This window comes from Pan paniscus, chromosome 18, assembly GCF_029289425.2.
Source record: "Pan paniscus chromosome 18, NHGRI_mPanPan1-v2.0_pri, whole genome shotgun sequence".
Taxonomy (NCBI): domain Eukaryota; kingdom Metazoa; phylum Chordata; class Mammalia; order Primates; family Hominidae; genus Pan; species Pan paniscus.
The window spans coordinates 97,683,599-97,700,629 of NC_073267.2; the positions used below are offsets into that span (position 1 = coordinate 97,683,599).

General features: G+C 53.5%; 1 protein-coding gene across 2 annotated transcripts in view; it reads right to left on the reverse strand.

The window, feature by feature from the left end:
• CA5A (carbonic anhydrase 5A) overlaps window positions 1-17,031 on the reverse strand; it is a 53,460-nt gene that overhangs the window by 30,292 nt on the left and 6,137 nt on the right. For both annotated transcript variants that reach the window (XM_063598057.1, XM_055099902.2), the window contains exon 2: window positions 15,045-15,242. In XM_063598057.1, the coding sequence (XP_063454127.1) occupies window positions 15,045-15,242 (198 nt within the window). The remainder of the gene's footprint in view (window positions 1-15,044; window positions 15,243-17,031) is intronic.

The following is a 17,031-nucleotide window of genomic DNA, read 5'->3' on the forward strand; positions in this document are numbered from 1 at the left end:
AGGGGCCGCAGCCACTGCAAGCCCCTGCCCACAGAACTCCGCGACGATGGAACCTAGACTGCTCCCTGGAAGTTAGCCTCTGAGACCATCACATATTGGCACTGGTTTGAAAGCCAGGCAAATGTGGGCTCCAATCCTGGCTTCACATGGTGGGGCTTTGCAAGTTGTTTTATAGGTCTGTGGCCCAGACTAGACGTTTGTAAAAGGATAATGATGCCTACTTCAGGGGCCCATGGCAAGGATTGAGTACTGTGATGCTTACAAAGTGGCTCCCTAACAGTCCCTGGCACGCAGTGAGAGCTCAAATAATGGTAGCCACTTACTATTATTATGACTGGTGTTATTGTTATTATTAAAATTACTGTCATCGCCCAGGCACGGTGGCTCACACCTGTAATCCCAGCACTTTGGGAGGCTGAGGCGGGCAGATCACTTGAGGTCAGACGTTTGAGACCAGCCTGGGCAACATGGTGAAACCCCGTCTCTACTAAAAATACAAAAATTAGCTGGGCGTGGTGGCACGTGACTGTAGTCCCAGCTACTTGGGAGGCGGAGGTGAGAGAATCGCTTGAACCCGGGAGATGGAGGTTGCAGTGAGCTGAGATCGTGTCACTGCACTCCAGCCTGGGCGACAGAGGGAGACTCCATCTTAATAAATAAATAAACAATAAAATAAAATAAAATTGCTATCATCACTGCCATCGCCATTATCTCACTACAGCAGAGATCCGCAGTCCCCTGAAACAGATACCACGAGTCTCAAGGTAAGACCTGCATGTAAAGACGTCGAAAGATAAATATGTCTTAAGAACACGTCCATGAGAAAGGGCTTTGCCAGCCATGCAAGCATAAAAGAAGAAAAGTCCCTCATTCATGCGAAAACACCCACTGAGTCTCTCCCGCGTGCCGGGCACCACACTCAGTACGGGGGACAGAGGGAGGAGGCTCTGGGCTCAGACTTGCCCTCGCAGAGCGTGGAATCCAGGAGGGGCAGACGGTGGTAGAGATAAAAAGCTGTGTGTCTGAGAGGTGAGGGCGCGGGCTTTGGGGCCCTAAACTTGCTTGGGACGCCCAGGAGGGCCCCCGTGGAAGCGGCGTTTCAGTGGAGCCCTGAAGATGGGTTTCTATTTGTCAGGTGAAGATAATGGCGGCTCCAGGGAGAAAGGGACGACCAGCGGAAAGGACCCTGGTGAGAGCAGCCACCACGACGGAACAGGCGGAAGCACCAGCCGGCAAAGGCACTGTCAGGGGCAGCAGGAGATGGGATTAGAGGGGCAACAGGGTCGGCGCCGGTGGTGGCGAAAGGAAGGGAGGCCTTCGCCAACAAACCCCAACATAGTTTTTTTTTTTTTGAGACAGAGTCTCGCTCTGTCACCCAGGCTGGATGCAGTGGTACAATCTTGGCTCACTGCAGCCTCTGCCTCCTGGGTTCAAGCAATTCTGCCTCAGCCTCCTGTAGCTGGGATTACAGGCACGCACCACCACAACTGGCTAATTTTTGTATTATTACCAGAGACAGGGTTCCACCATGTTGGCCAGGCTGGTCTCAAACTCCTGACCTCAGGTGATCCACCTGCCTCGGCCTCCCAAAGTGCTGGAATTACAGGCTTGAGCCACCACACCTGGCCCATCAACAGGTTTTGAATGTTCCAGTCTTTTTTTTTTTTTTTTTTTTGAGTCAGGGGTCTCATTCTGTCACCCAGGCTGGAGTGCAGTGGTGCGATCATGGCTCACTGCAGCCTCAACCTCCTGGGCACAAGCCATCCTCCCCTCTCTGCCTCCTGAGTAGCTGGGACCACCATGCCCGGCTAATTTTTTTTACAAGACCACTGTTAAAAGCCCGGAAGAATCCTGCAGCTCGCTGTGGTGGGCTGTTTTGCGTGTGCTACAGTCTATTCAGCATTTGAGATGGAAAAGCCTCAGCATTCCTCTTCCGTGGGCCTCCACCGTAGCTCCTTTGAAATCTCTGCTCTTTCTCGCACCTTCCCATCTGAGTCTCTGTGCCGTGGCCCTCCCCTCCTCTCCAATACGAAGAGCCCACACTCAGCTTCCCTCCCTCCTCCTCCACCCCACACTGCCCGAGCACCTCACCTCCCAATGACTGACTCGTCCCCGGTCTTGCACACACCTGGGGAGCGTAGCTGGCCCGTCCTGCACACCAGCCTTGCAGGCTCGGTGAGTAGACCATCCTTGTCTGCTCTTGCCGGGTGCAGCCCTGTGTAGTGGCCCAAGGGGGGTCATCTGGGAGGGCATAAGGAAGCTTAAGTGACGTCCACCACGAGGAAGCGTAAGTGATGTCCACCACAGGAGGCGTGGGGAGCGGCGGCAGTGCGTTCATCCACTGTGCTTGACTTCGTTTATTTCCCCCATGACCTTTTCCCGGACTTCCTAGCTGGATCTCCGTGAGTGCCAGGGCTGAGTCTGGGAAGGGTCTGGGACCCAGCACATCACCTGGCACAGTCAGTGTTTGCTCAATATTTGCTGAGAGAAAACTGCAGCCATGTCACCGACTTACAATAGGAGCTTCTCGTACGGAGCAGAAGTGTGTTGTTGCCTGTGGCTTTGCAGGAGCTCCGAGCAGTGGCGAGAGGAAGTCACGGGTGACCATGGTAGGCATTACCACCTGATGGGGTTGCTGGCTGGTCCTGAGCTCATCTCCGTCCATCTCCTGCATCCACAGTGATTTCTATTAAGTGCAGCTTTTCGTCAGGCAACCGCCAGCAGCACTGAGGGGTGGGATGATGGCAAATTGACCAAAACACTCAGGGGATGCTAGCCACGTGGCGGGTGCAGATGCGGACCCCCAGCCCCACGAGCTTGGAGTGCCGTTCAGCCCCGCTGCACCCCCGTCTGTCTCCAAGGCTGAGGAACTGGGGTGGGAGGAGGAGGAGGCACAGAGCCGTCTGAACACAGCTAGAGCCACTCACTGGCCCCTGCAGGGAGGCAACGCAGTGGGGAAGCCAGCAGGGAGGGAAGGGGCAGTTGCAGTGGGTGGGCACGGGGGCTCAGCTACTGGCACAGAGCAACACGAGGGAACCACGGAGAGCAGGAGGGAGGACGCGAGGGCGGGCGCAGGGCGGGAGCACCGGGCGGTCCACAAGGTGGTCAGGACCTCAGCTGGCGGCTGGGCTTGGGAGGGGCTGGCATGGAGTCACGGGCCACCGTCCCCTAAGTGTTTCCCTAGGCAAGGTTCTCATTCCCCTCGTCAGGGGAGGGGACGGGCACAGAGAAGCGCAGCTATGAGCCAGGAACAGAGCTGAGATGAAACCTCGGCCTCCCATCTTCGGAACGAGAATTAATCCACAGAGGAGCTAAGGAAAACGCCAGGCACCGAGTTGACGGGTGAGGGGTGTGAGCGATGTGGCCAGCATGGCCGCCCCACCACCAGCTCCATCCTGAGCGTTTCACGGACGTGGCCCTCTTCATCCACACAACTGCCCCAGGAGCCACCGAATGAGGCTCGATGAAACCCCGACTCGCGTTGCAGCGCACGTCCGACCACACTCGCCTTTGATCGCTTTTATCACTGGGGATCCAGAGGTCAGGGCTTTGTGTCTGCAGCGGTCCCTGGGAAACAATCTTCAATTCGAAGCGCCACCAAACTCACTCAGAGTCACGAAATTTCTATCACTGACTGCTTTCCTCCAAGGCCCAAACTGGATTTATAAACTTCCAAAGGAAACTTTATATTGAAAAAGCGATGTACTCACAGCATTGTAGAACGATGTTTACAAAGGAAAAACAAGGCCAGGCGTGGTGGAGTGAGCCTGTAGTCCCAGCTACTTGGGAGGCTAAGGTGAGAGGGTGGTTTGAGCTCAGGAGAAGCTTGCAGTGAGCCCAGATGCACTTCAGCTTGGGCAACAGTGCCAGATCCTGTGTCAAAAATAATTTTTTTTTTTTTGGTGGCTCACATCTGTAGATGCGGCTACCCAGGAGGCTGAGGTGGGAGGATCAATTGAGCTCGGGAGGTCGAGGCTGCAGTGGGCTGTGATTGCACCACTGCACTGCAGCCTGGGCGACAGAGCAAGATCCTGTCTCCAAAAAGGAAAAACTATTGTTTATGCCATCACCACCCAGTAAACATAGTTACTGATATTTTTACTTGCAGTGTAACTTTCTGGCCCCTTCCCATAACCACATGTAGTTGGTAAGCTTTTGTTTTCAAAATAAGCCAGTAACATTTAATAAGAAACAACAGTGTATTTGTCTGTTTTCATGCTGCTGATAAAGCCAAACCCGAGACTGGGTAATTTACAAAGAAAAAGAGGTTGAATGGACTCACAGTTCCACGTGGCTGGGGAGGCCTCGCAATCACGGCAGAAGGCGAAAGGCAGGTCTTCCATGGTGGCAGCCGAGAGACAGAATGAGAACCAAGCAAAAGGGGTTACTCGAGAGCCTGCGGCAGGAGAATGGCGTGAACCCGGGAGGTGGAGCTTGCAGTGAGCAGAGATCGCGCCACTGCACTCCAGCCTGGGTGACAGAGCAAGACTCCATCTCAAAAAAAAAAAAAAAAACCATCGGATTGGCTAAGTGCGGTGGCTCATGCCTGTAATCCCAGCACTTTGGGAGGCTGAGGTGGGTGGATAGCTTGAGGTTGGGAGTTCGAGACCAGCCTGGCCCACATGGTGAAACCCCATTTTTACACTACACTACATTTTTAGTGTAGATCCCAAATATTTAGCATAAGTATGGTTTGTGTAATATTTAGGATGCTCGTATTTTAAAACGGTGATGCTGGAATGCTCCTCCCCACCGTCATGAAGCTGGCACTTTCTTACCAGCTGGGACTTGGGTCCAGCGGGGTCTTTTCTGACCATGTTGTGTAATGCTCACAACCTCCCTCAGTGGAGTCACCGCTGGCCTATCACCTGGTTTCATTTTCATCACAGCACTTATCACTATCCAAAACCATCTTCTTTCTTATGTACATATTTGTTTATTTTTCTGTAAACTTGTGTAGAGAAGTACCTATTTATTAATTAATGTTTACTAATTTTCTTATCCCACCAGAAGGCAAGCTCCATGGGAGCAGGGGTTTCACTGTCTTGATTGATCCTTTCTCCCTACAAAAGACGACACAGCACACAGGGGTCGCGGTGCACCTGGGAAGCGTCTGGGAAGCTGGACGATCAGAAATGGGCTTTTGGGCTGGGCATGGTGGCTCATGCCTGTAATCTCAGCACTTTGGGAGGCCGAGGCAGGAGGATCACGAGGTCAGGAGATCAAGGCCAGCCTGGCTAACATGGTGAAACCCTGTCTTTACTAAAAATACAAAAAAAAATTAGCCAGGAGTGGTGGCAGGCGCCTGTAGTCCCAGCTACTCGGGAGGCTGAGGCAGGAGAATGGTGTGAACCCGGGAGGCGGAGGTTGCAGTGAGCCAAGATAGCTCCACTGCACTCCAGCCTGGGTGACAGAGTGAGACTCTGTCTCAAAAAAAAAAAAAAAAAAAGAAAAGAAAAGAAAAGAAAAAAGAAATGGGCTTTTGGATCCAAATGATAACAACAGTGGCTCCACCGCCTGACATTTTGTCCAACATGATCCCACCCCTGGTCACAGTTGATTGGACAGGGATGGGCGCTCAAACCATGCTGGACCAATCAGAGCCCCTTCCTCAGTCCCGCTCCTAATTAGTGCAGGGCTGGGCCAATCAGAGTCACTGCTCTGGGAATTTAGAATTGGAAGTGAGCAAGAACAGGAACAGTGGCTCCCCAGTGGCTGAATCTCTAACAGGTAAACTTTGGAAGCTGTTTGGTACGTTTTCATTTTTCAGTCTTGAGGACCAGAAAGCAGAGAAAATATCTGTAGAGAGAGAGGGGACACTGACTTCTACCTAAATTCCCCCAAAATATTCACACCCAGGCCTGAGGGAAGAAACAGGAGCTACATACAGAATGGAGATGGAAACACACATGTGTGCACACATGCACACACAACACATGTGCACACACAAACACACATGTGCGCACACACATGAACACACGTGCACATACATAGAGACACATGCACACACAGTGCACACATGCACACCCACACACGAACACGCACACGAATACGTGCACACACATGGACACAGATGCACACATGTATACACAGTGCACATGTGCACACATGCACACCAACACACACACGAACACACATGCACACACGTAGTCGCTTTAGGAACTAGACTGCCAGTTTATGAACTTGCGATGATAAATCACTTTCCCAGGATATAAGCGTGATGCTCGCATCCTTTCCTCTCAGTCCAGGGGTCGTCCTTGAACCGCACAGCCACAGTCCCAGTCCCGACACTGCCAGGATTCCCCTCCAAGGAATTCACTCTTCCCCTGTCTCTCATCTTGGAGCTGCCGATTGGTGCCCCACTAGAGGAGCCAAGAGGTCCCTAGAGCCTCCTCTTCTGATGCGGACAGCCTGGCAGGCACCCCCCAACTCCGGGCTCTCAGGCCTCGTTTGGATTTATTTTGAAGGAAGCTATTGTCTACTAAATGCTTAATTCTCCCAGAATGGTGCCAAGTGCTTCACACAGCCCTGCCCAATGAGCTGGGCCCTCCCGCACCTTTAGGGAATGAGCTGAGCTGTCTGTGGGGGCACTCAAGGTGGGACAGGCACGGTGTGGCAGCGCGTGGATCTGGCTGCTGTTTTCCTTTGTGACTGGCACCTCTCCTCTCCCCCTTCCCTCCTCCCCCCGCTTTGCTCCCCCAGCCTTTCCTCCTTGGCCTTCAAGGCCATACACACTCCCTGGAAAGAGCCTTTGCCGCCACCTGCGTTACTCATCGTCCTTGGCCCATGCTTGCTCCAAGTGCTGGCACCCCCAGCTCCTAGGAAAACTGCTGGCAGTGTCCGCGCCGACGGAAATTTCCTTGGCCTGTCCATTTGTTTCGCTTTGTTTCTGGCCCTGCCACGGCATGGCCCAGGCCTCGGGAGCCTGTCTGTGTGCAGTTCTCTGCACCTTGTCCACTCCCTTCCCTTTCTCTTATGGGCACTGCCCCTCCTTCCATCCAGGGTTTGCTGTGTTTTCATCTCATTCTTCTCTGTTTCTCTCTGAAAACCTTTCTCTAGCCCTACCTGTCCTTCATCTGAGGTTCTCATTCCCTCCATCCCCAGTGGCTCCCGATTCCCAATCCGGGTGAACAAAGAGGACAGAAAATCTGTGAAGGAGAGGACCAAGAACCTGGAAAAATGGGCTGCAGAGATGGGGAGGGGACCGGGAGCACGTGAAGCTGAGTGGGAGAGAAATAAAAAGGAAACTGGGTTTTGGAGAAAATGACAAATAAAGTGAAACCAGATTGGCCCGCGTGGACGGGAGCCAAAGGAGGGATGACCCAGCTCATTTCCATGGCCCGGGAGACACACCGGATCCTTCTTTCAGTCTGTGGCAGGGAGGGCCTAGATCCTTTAAGCAGATGTGAAGCCAGTGGGGAAGCCAAAAGTGGGGTTGGGACAAGGTCAGAGGCTGACGCTGGGAGACAGAGACAGCAGCAGTGGCCTTGGACCTGAGAGCAACCGAGTCAGGGAGGGGCCGAGGTCAGCTCGGGGTCCATGGCCAGGGTGCCCCATCCTTACTCTGGGAACAGCGTCCTCGGCTGTCCTGCGGGAGTGCTGCCTCCCACTCTCCAAACACACCTTGCTCCAGGCGGGGTCACCCTCGGGCTGGCCAGACGAGCAGCCAAAGCCGGGCCCCTGAGAATCAGCCCTGGGATGGTGGCTGGAACTGCTGGGAAAGAGGCGACATCGCTCCACTGGAGGCCGAGCCACAGCCTCGGGCGGCCACCTTCGCCCCATCAGGGAACCCCCGTGAGTGTCCCCTGGGGAAAGCAGAGCCTGGGGGAGCACTCAGAGGAAAGCAGAGCCTGGGGGAGCACTCAGAGCCCTGGCAGTCGACGACCCCTGCACCCGGTTGCAGCCTGGACTCTTTAGGATCGGAGCCGGCAAATCTCCCTCTTTGCTTAAGCCAGTTTGAGGTGGGGTTCTGCCAGGTAAACCAAAAAGAAGTCTTAAGAAGGCTTACTGGAATTCCTCACTTGGAGAGCAGCAGTGAGATCCCAGGCTGCAGGGACAAGAGGGAGGAAGGCAGGGGGCAGCGGCGGGTGGGAGATGGCTCACGCTGGCTCTGGAGCTGACTGTGCAAATCTCTTCCCAACTCCACTATCGGTGACTGCACCTTCAAAACTTGAACTCGGCCGTGCAGGAGTATTTGCACCATGGAAAGTGGCGAACACCACACATCACCGCTCTCGTCCCTCCACCCAGCCCCGGAAAGCCAGCTGCTAGGCCTGTACCAGCATTCCCCATCCATGGACTCAGGAGGGCCGGGCTTACCTGGGACCACTTCTGAAAGATGCACCAGCCCCAGCTTCCCTGAGGACAAGGCTGAGTCACGAAGCATGGACGAGGCTGAGCTGCAGTCTGCACAGGTGGAGTTAAACAGGCCATAGCCAACTCACCCCTCACCCGGGGTCTGCACAGACCTCACCTGCAGCCAAATTACATTTGAGCACGCAGTAAAAGGATGGAAACTGATGATCCTCCTGCTCCCTCCCTTCTATTTCTTTGCTCTCAGTTTAGTCACTGTTTTTTGTTTGTTTGTTTGATTGTTTGTTTGTTTTTGAGACAATGTCTCGCTCTGTCGCCCAGGCTGGAGGGCGGTGGTGCAATCTCAGCTCACTGCAACCTCCGCCTCCTGGATTCAAGCAATTCTGCCTCAGCCTCCTGAGTAGCTGGGATTACAGGCACGCCCCACCACGCTCGACTAATTTTTGTATTTTTGGTAGAGACGGGGTTTCACCATGTTGGCCAGGCTGGTCTGGAACTCCTGACGTCAGATGATCCACCTGCCTCTGCCTCCCAAAGCACTGGGATTACAGGCCTGAGCTACTGTGCCTGGCCAATTTAGTCACTTATTTTATTTTATTTTTTTGAAACTAAATCTCACTTTGTTGCCCAGGCTGGAGTGCAGTGGCGTGATCTCGACTCACTTACAACTTCCGCCTCCCAGGTTCAAGCAATTCTTCTGCCTCAGCCTCCCCAGTAGCTGGGATTACAGGTGCTTGCCACCATGCCCAGCTAATTTTTGTATTTTTACTTTTTTTTTTTGAGACAAGGTTTCACTCTTGTCACCCTGGCTGGAGTGCAATGGCACGATCTCGGCTGACCGCAACCTCCACCTACCAGGTTCAAGCGATTTTCCTGCCTCAGCCTTCCAAGTAGTTGGGATTACAGGCATGCACCATCACGCCTGGCTACTTTTGTATTTTTTGTAGAGATGGGGTTTCTCCATGTTGGTCAGGCTGGTCTCGAACTCCTGACCTCAGGTGATCCGCCTGCCTTGGCCTCCCAAAGTGCTGGGATTACAGGCGTGAGGCACTGCACCCGGCCAATTTTTGTATTTTTTAGTAGAGATGGGCTTTCACCATATTGGCCAGTCTGGTCTCGAACTCCTGACCTCAAGCAATCCACCTGCCTCAGCCTCCCAAAGTGTTGGGATTACAGGCATGACCACCGCGCCTGGCTACTTTTATTTGTCTGCTTGTATCAGGACTCTTGGAAGCAAGGGATAGGAACTTAAATCAAACTGATTTTAAAAAGAGGCTTATTAGTACAGGGGTTGACTTGGCTTCAGGTACAGCTACATTCAGAGGCCCCGAAATTGGCTTGGGCCTTGATTTCTCCCCCTCTTGGCTTTGCCCTCCCGTGTGGGCACTTTTTCAGGAGGGCCCTCACCTGCTGCGGGGCACAGCTGGCCTTTGCACAGCCATGGAAATAATCTCTTTAAATACAGCCTTGAAAAAACTCCTTGGCTCTCATTGGCTGGTCTTGAGTCACGTGCCCATGCCTGTACCAATTGCTGCAGCCAGTGACAGGGCTGTTCTGAGTGGCCACGCCCAGGTCCCCACCCACTCCTGTCTCTGGACCCCGTGCATGGGAGTCGGGGATGGGCTCCCAAGGAAAACAGGAATGTTGGACCCAGGAGGCAGGAGGATGGAAGCCGAGCCAGCAACACAGCAGATGCCCTTACAAAGCCACGGACTGGCGGGATCAGCGGCACCTGGGAGCCTGCTGGCATGAGATTCTTGGATCTGCCTTGCACCTGCCAAGTCAGAATGTCTAGAGGAAGCACAGGTTGTGTTCCTTTGTGTGTGTGTTATTGTTATTATTATTTTTTTTTTTTTGAGAGACAGGATCTCGCTGTGTTGCCCAGGCTGGAGTTAAGTGGCACAATCCCAGGTTACTGCAGCCTCAATCTCTTGGGCTTAAGCAAGCCTCCTGCCTCAGCCTCCCGAGTAGCTGGGACCACAGACTTGCACCACCACGTCCAGCTAATTTTTTTATTTTTATTTTTGTAGAGATGCATTCTCGTTACCCTCCCGCCTTGGCCTATCACAGTGCTGGGGTTACAGGTGTGAGCCGCCGGGCCGACGGGAGTCTGTGCTCTAACACACTCTCCAGGGATGTTGGTGCACACTGGTGTGTGAGAACTGTTTGTCAGCCCCCCATAAAATTAGCATTTTATTCACTGATGTGAATAATATCCTCGCTAGGACCAGGTGCGGTGGGGAAGGGGAGGTTCCAGGGAAAGTTGCGAGGCTGTTCCTGAGGACGGTGTGCCACACAGACAGGCACGCAGGTTAAGATTCTTGACCAAAAGCAGGCTTTGACTTGTGATCCTGGGGGATATTTACCATCTGCAATTGTCTTGTTTTCTAGCCTAAAGCCTGAGCCTGGGTTCCCTTGGGGATACAGAAACATCTAGATTCCAGGGCACACATGCTGCCACGAGCTGAACAAAAACTAACAAGTGTGCCCTTAAAGCACTGCAGAGATGTCCCTGCTCCACCGCCAACAGGGTTGAGGCGTGGGCTTGTTCTTGCCCTGAGGGGTGAGGGACGGGCCTCCCGTGCCGACCTCAAGGCCCACTGGACACAGCCTCTGCTGGGCTTGAGCCAGAGGCCCGTCTGGGCCCCGGGCCGGCTGCCGGTTCTCCTGGGGACCGACTGTGACCTTGGCCTCACTCACCCAGGGAGCTGGTGCTTCCTCTCTGCATGGAGGTCAGCTCCTGGTGGCCTCCTGCTGGATTTTGTGAATGTTGGATGCAGATTCTTTCTCTAAACGGTGCCTGCTCCCCAGATTCCCTTCTTTGCAGAGCACGGAGTCCCATTGGGAGGCCTCTGTGGCCTCTGGCCGAGGAGTTCCCGAGCCTCCTTTTTCGCATCTGTAAAATGGGGACTGGTTTGTATCTCCCACGACTGTTGAAAGGAAGACTGCAGTGGTGCAAGTGAAGCCCTTGGTGAGAAGAAGTGAGTTGGTGAAGGGCTAGAATCTGCAGTCGGAACGGAAGCCGGCTCCTTGTACTAGGTCACTCACCCTTGGCAGTCGCCCCTTCTCTGAGCCTTCATTTGTTCTTACGTAAAATGAGGGTCCTGCAATACTCTCTCTAGTGGCTTCTGTTTTGTGCCATGCTGCTATTCATAGGTGGCAGCGCTTTTTTTTTTTTTGGAGTCTCGCTCTGTCACCCAAGCTGGAGTGCAGTGGCTCGATCTCTGCTCACTGCAAACTCCACCTCCCAAATTCAAGCGATTCTCCTGCCTCAGTCCCCCGAGGAACTGGAACCACAGGTGTGCGCCACCAACCTGGCTAATTTTTGTATTTTTAGTAGAGATGGGGTTTCACCATGTTGGCCAGGCTGATCTTGAACTTCTGACCTCAGGTGATCCACCCACCTCGGCTTCCCAAAGTGCTGGGATTATAAGCATGAGCCAGCTCGCCCAGCCTGGCAGTGCTTTTAAAGCGGGTCTGTCCACATCCCTTCCTCCTTCTGGGAGTAGTATCAGGATTCCCCTGGGGCGCCCTGTTCCCCACTGCATGAGGTCTTGGTGAGGACATTAGCCGGGTGCCTGATGCTCCACCGGCTGAGGGCTGGGTGTCAGCTCAGGGTCAGCTACCAGACCCTTTGCCTTGGGAATTTATTTTGTAAAATAACAAACAAAAGTCCAAAATAACCTTCAAAGTTTATACTTTACGACTTAGAGGAAACAAATCGGTTATTGAAATATCAGTGAGACCCACGGCCACATCTAAAAATTATGCAGGAGGAATATGAATCCCATAGCAACTCATCTGTATCCATGACAACTATTTTTCTCAAAATTACTAATACATTCACACAACTATTAACCCAAACAATTAAAAGTTCAGGAACTATTTTTGGTTGTTCAATATTTTGAAGTGGCTGCATGAAGAATTTTTAAATAATATAACCACATTAAAACTGAAAAGCCAATCTGAGTTGCTTCTTGGGCATTTGAACTTGGAACAGACCAACAAGGGGAGAAAAACCACTGGCAACTAAATAAATGAATGCAAAAATCCCTGCTCCCTGGTCCCCGAAGCTGGCCTGGTCTGTGCCTCCCAAGATGTGGTTGTCCAACTTTCCCTCTTCTTCTCCGAGCTGGTCTTGTCCTTCCAAGAAGTTGCACTTTGCTTACGTTGGCTGGAGTTGGGGTTACTGCTGCTGGCACTCAGCAAGCCCCACACGGGAAGCATCCCTGGGGGTTGCAGTGGAGCCTGATGAAGCAACTGTGAATGGCACTGAGCATATAGGCAGCGTGGCTCCTTCTCACCTTCGAAAGGAGAGAGAGACACTGGAAGGACCAAGCCGTGGTGTTTGCGATGCACTGTGTAGGGCCTGGCACGGAGAAGAAGCTCTCACGCCCTGCCCCCAACAGCAGCTGCATTAGAGGCAGGAGCAGGCTCAGGCTGGGCCTCTACTCTCCATGGGGTGCCTCTCCCCGGGCTCCAGGAAGGCCTGCACATACGGCTCAGCGCACTCATCCGTGGGCACCGTGCCTGCTCACCGAGGTCCCCTGTGTTGAGAATTTCTAGGCATATGCAGATTTAAGTGGCTGAAATGCAAGCACCATGTCATGACGAAGCTGGGACGCAGCTGGGCAGACCTCCCCGTGACAGCAGGAGCTGGGGAAGCCCCGGTGAGCATGTTTAGTGTAAGGAAGGTGAATGCTGCCTCCGCATGCACAGCGAGAGGGCATGAAGGTGAGCGTGGGGGCACCGTCCCGCTTGTTGGTCCCACTTGGATAACACAGAAGCGTGGAAGCAGGTCCGGGCGTGCTGGCAGCCATGTGGGAGTTTCTGTGCAGATGTGGTGCTGAGTGCCGGCCTGGGGTGGCCTCGATTCTCTCCCTGCAGCCTTTGCAGTGGCCATCCCTTCTCTCCCCAATCACAGAGGAAGAAAAGGAGGCTCATTTATGCCTTCAACTCTGTTCATCCATCAATTTGCTGAGGGCCTAGGATGCCTGGCGCATAAAATATCAAATAAGACAAAAACCTGCCCCAGCGGAGTTACATCCTCATGGGAGCAACAGTGAGTGAGCAAGATCCCCAGGCATGTGGGACGCACCCGATAGGAGGCAGATGGGATGCCTGCCGGAGAGGATGTGGGGCTGCGGCTGCTTTGGGGACCCCAGGTTTGATGATTCCCCAGGAAGAGTCACTGGGTCCAGCACAGAGCCACCCTCAGAGCTAAGCTACATTCAGCAAAAGGACGCAGAGCGAGATCAGCCACGCGAAGAGGTGTCTGGGCTGTCTGGAGGGCCCCAGGCAGGAGCTTCTGGAGTCCTCACCAGGGGAGACGGACAGGACGGACTTAATTCTCCCCTAAACCAGCTGAAACAGTAAACCAGTGTGACGTGTTCTGTACCAGAGCAGCTCACTAGCAACTCAGTGCCCAAGGGTTTATTGGGAGCTGTTCACATAGGCACCTGATACCCAGCGCGTGGCCCAATTCCAGGCTCGCAGCAGGAGGGAGAGCAGGCGTTCCGCAGGAAGGCAGCTTACAGTGACACCAGCTGGTGCTGGGAAAACACCAGGTAGGACCTGGCAGCCAGTCCTGATAAAAATGCAAACATAATAGGCATAGAGAGAACCTTCCCAAACCTCAGAGCATCTGCCTGGAACTTCCGAGAATCATGGTGAAGGTTTGATGAGATGATCTGCAGAAGCCCTTGGCCAAGCGCTGGAACCTAGTAAGGGCTTGGTGGCTTTCAGGACCTCTCAAGTCACCTCCCAGCCCACCCCGTCCCTCCACCACCGTCTCCCACCTGCATCTCCCCGGACTGCCTCCTATTTAACCCCTGCTCCCCTCCAGGCGCCTGCTCAGTCTGTCCTCACAGCAGCTGGGGGATCCATTTAAAAGGTCAGCCAGGGCCGGGCGCGGTGGCTCACGCCTGTAACCCCAGCACTTTGGGAGGCCAAGGTGGGCAGATCACCTGAGGTCAGGAGTTCGAGAGCAGTCTGGCCAACGTGGCGACATCCCATTTCTGCTAAAAATACAAAAATTAGCCGGGCATGGTGGCAGACACCTGTAATCCCAGTTACTCAGGCTGAGGCAGGAGAATCACTTGAACCAGGAGATAGACATTGCAGTGAGCTGAGATTGCGCCACGGCACTCCATCCTGAATGACAGAGCAAGACTCTGTCTCAATATAAAATGAAATGAAATGAAATGAAAAATGAAATGAAATGAAATAAAATGTCGGCCAGGTCACTGCCTGCTCAAGCCTGCAGTGGTCTCATTTCCAGGCTCCCAATGCCCCTGCCCTGCTGTGGTCCCAACTTCCTTGCAGGCCTCTGCCTAGATGATCAAGGCCAGCATGGGCGTCCAGCCACCGCTGCCTTCTGAGTTCCTCTTCCGACGCGCAAAGTGTTCGCATTTCAATGAGCTTGTCTCTTCCTCCCACCCGCTGCAAGGCGAGCCCCACGGGAAGGGGTTTTTCTTTGCTAGGTGCACCTGTGTGCATGCAGGTGCCGGCGGTATTCTCATCTGTAAAGTGAGCACCAGGCTCCTGTCCCCTCGAGAACCTTCACACCATCCCCCGGGTGTGTCCTCCCTCAAGCGAGTCTCTGTCCCTGCCCCAGCAGCACAAGGAAAGCAGCACCTTCCTGCTCTCCTCCCCCTTCTCCGCGAAGCTCTTGACCCTGCTGCCAGAACAACGGGAGAGGACAAAGCCCTCGAGCCCCAGCTGGCACTCACCTGATGCCTCGGTGGCATCGTCAAATTCCACCTGGAAGAGGTAGCCAGTGTTCCAGATGTACAGGCAGGATGCCGCGTCATAGGAGACCCTGAGTGGCTTCAGCTGGGGGTCATAGACGCTGTCCCTCCACTGGATGTTAATAGGAGACTGCCGGGTGCCCCCTGGCACGGAGACCGGGACCGTCCAGAGTGGGTGCACTGCAGGGAGAGAGACGGAGACCCTGAGTGAGGCATGAGCTTCATCCTGTGTCTTGGAAGGACAGGGCAGAAACCCGGCCGCACGAGACCCCTCAGGTCCTGGCTCACGGGAAACTGACCCACGGGAAACGGGCGCGTGGGGGCCCCTGCGCAGCTGGAAACGTGCCCACAGGGTACTTGCCTGCTCCTCTCCTTTCTGCACCACTCGGGGACTTTCTTTCCCACCCGGAAGCAACTCCCTCTCGGCCCGTGCCGCCTGTGTTGATGGGTTTTTGACTTTTGTGTTGCCCTCGTCACAGAGTGGCCACAGGAAGTCTGGAGAGACCTTGGGGAGGGCAGGTGGGTGGAGGAGGGTGCTGTGGGGAAGGCAGGCTGAGTGCAGTGGGGCTCTTGTCTCTCAGAAAGGGCTTGAAACCTCCCTTCCCACTCACAGGTACCCCACCTTGTGGTCCTGTGGAAACTGGATCTGCTTTGGAAGTCCCACTGTCCAAGCCCTCTGGCAAGGAGGAAATGAGACCCCAGTGTGGAGAAAATTAAGCAGAGTGGCAGCCCCTCTACCTACTTCCTCGAGGCTCATTTCAAACTGCTTTGATTGTCATTTTTAAAGTAAGAGCCATTAATCAAAAACAGTTCAGAGGTCAGGAACAGTGGCTCACACCTCTAAACCCAGCACTTTTGGAAGCAAGGTGGGCAGATCGCCTGAGGTCAGGAGTTTGAGACCAGCCTGACCAACATGGTAAAACCCCATCGTTATTGAAAATGTAAAAATTAGCTGGGTGTGGTGGCGGGCGCCTGTAATCCCAGGTGCCCGGGAGGCTGAGGCAGGAGTATGGCTTGAATGTGGGAGGCGGAGATTGCAGTGAGCAGAGATGGCACCATTGCATTCCTGCCTAGATGACAAGAGCAAATTCGGTCTCAAAAAAAAAAAAAAAAAAAAAGACGTATAGCCCTGTCAGAAATGCGTCTCCACCTAAGTCGAATGGTTAGCGCATTGCTGTGTTTTGTTCTTTAATGAACTTGAAAAAATTTTTAGCTGTTATTTAATAAGTAAACCATCAGGCCAGGTGCAGTTGCTCACGCCTATAATCCCAGCACTTTGGGAGGCTGAGGTGGGCGGATCACAAAGTCAGGAGATCAAGACCATCCTGGCTAACACCGTGAAACCCGGTCTCTACTAAAAATACAAAAAATTAGCCGGGCACAGTGGTGGGCGCCGGTAGTCCCAGCTACTCAGGAGGCTGAGGCAGGAGAATGGTGTGAGCCCGGGAGGCGGAGCTTGCAGTGAGCCGAGATAGCGCCACTGCACTCCAGCCTGGGCGATAGAGCGAGACTCCATCTCAAAAAAAAAAAAAAAAAATAAGTAACCCATCAGAGGTCAGTAGAATGTACAATACATTTTTAAGTCAAAGATTGCAAAATCGCAGAATGTTTGTTCTAAAATCGCATCTTCTACTCGTCAGTGTTAAAAAGCCCTATGTGAGATAATGGTGATGATAGATAGTAGGTTGGTTGTGTGCCTGTTTATTTTAATTTTCTCTCTTGGGTTTTCTCTCCCCTGTCAACGTGCGTGGTAACATCTGCTAGGGGTCTGCTGTCTGTCTCGTAACCAGAATCTCAGCAGGGGCTTAGTCATTTTTCTGGCCCGTGCATTCCCGTGCTCCGACGGCATCTGGCACTATGAATGTTTGTTGAATGAATAATCCCTAGTGTGGATTAACTGCCCCTGCCTCTTACAGATGGGAAAGCAGAGGGCCAGGGGCTGCAGTCCCTTTTCCAAGACATCCAGCAA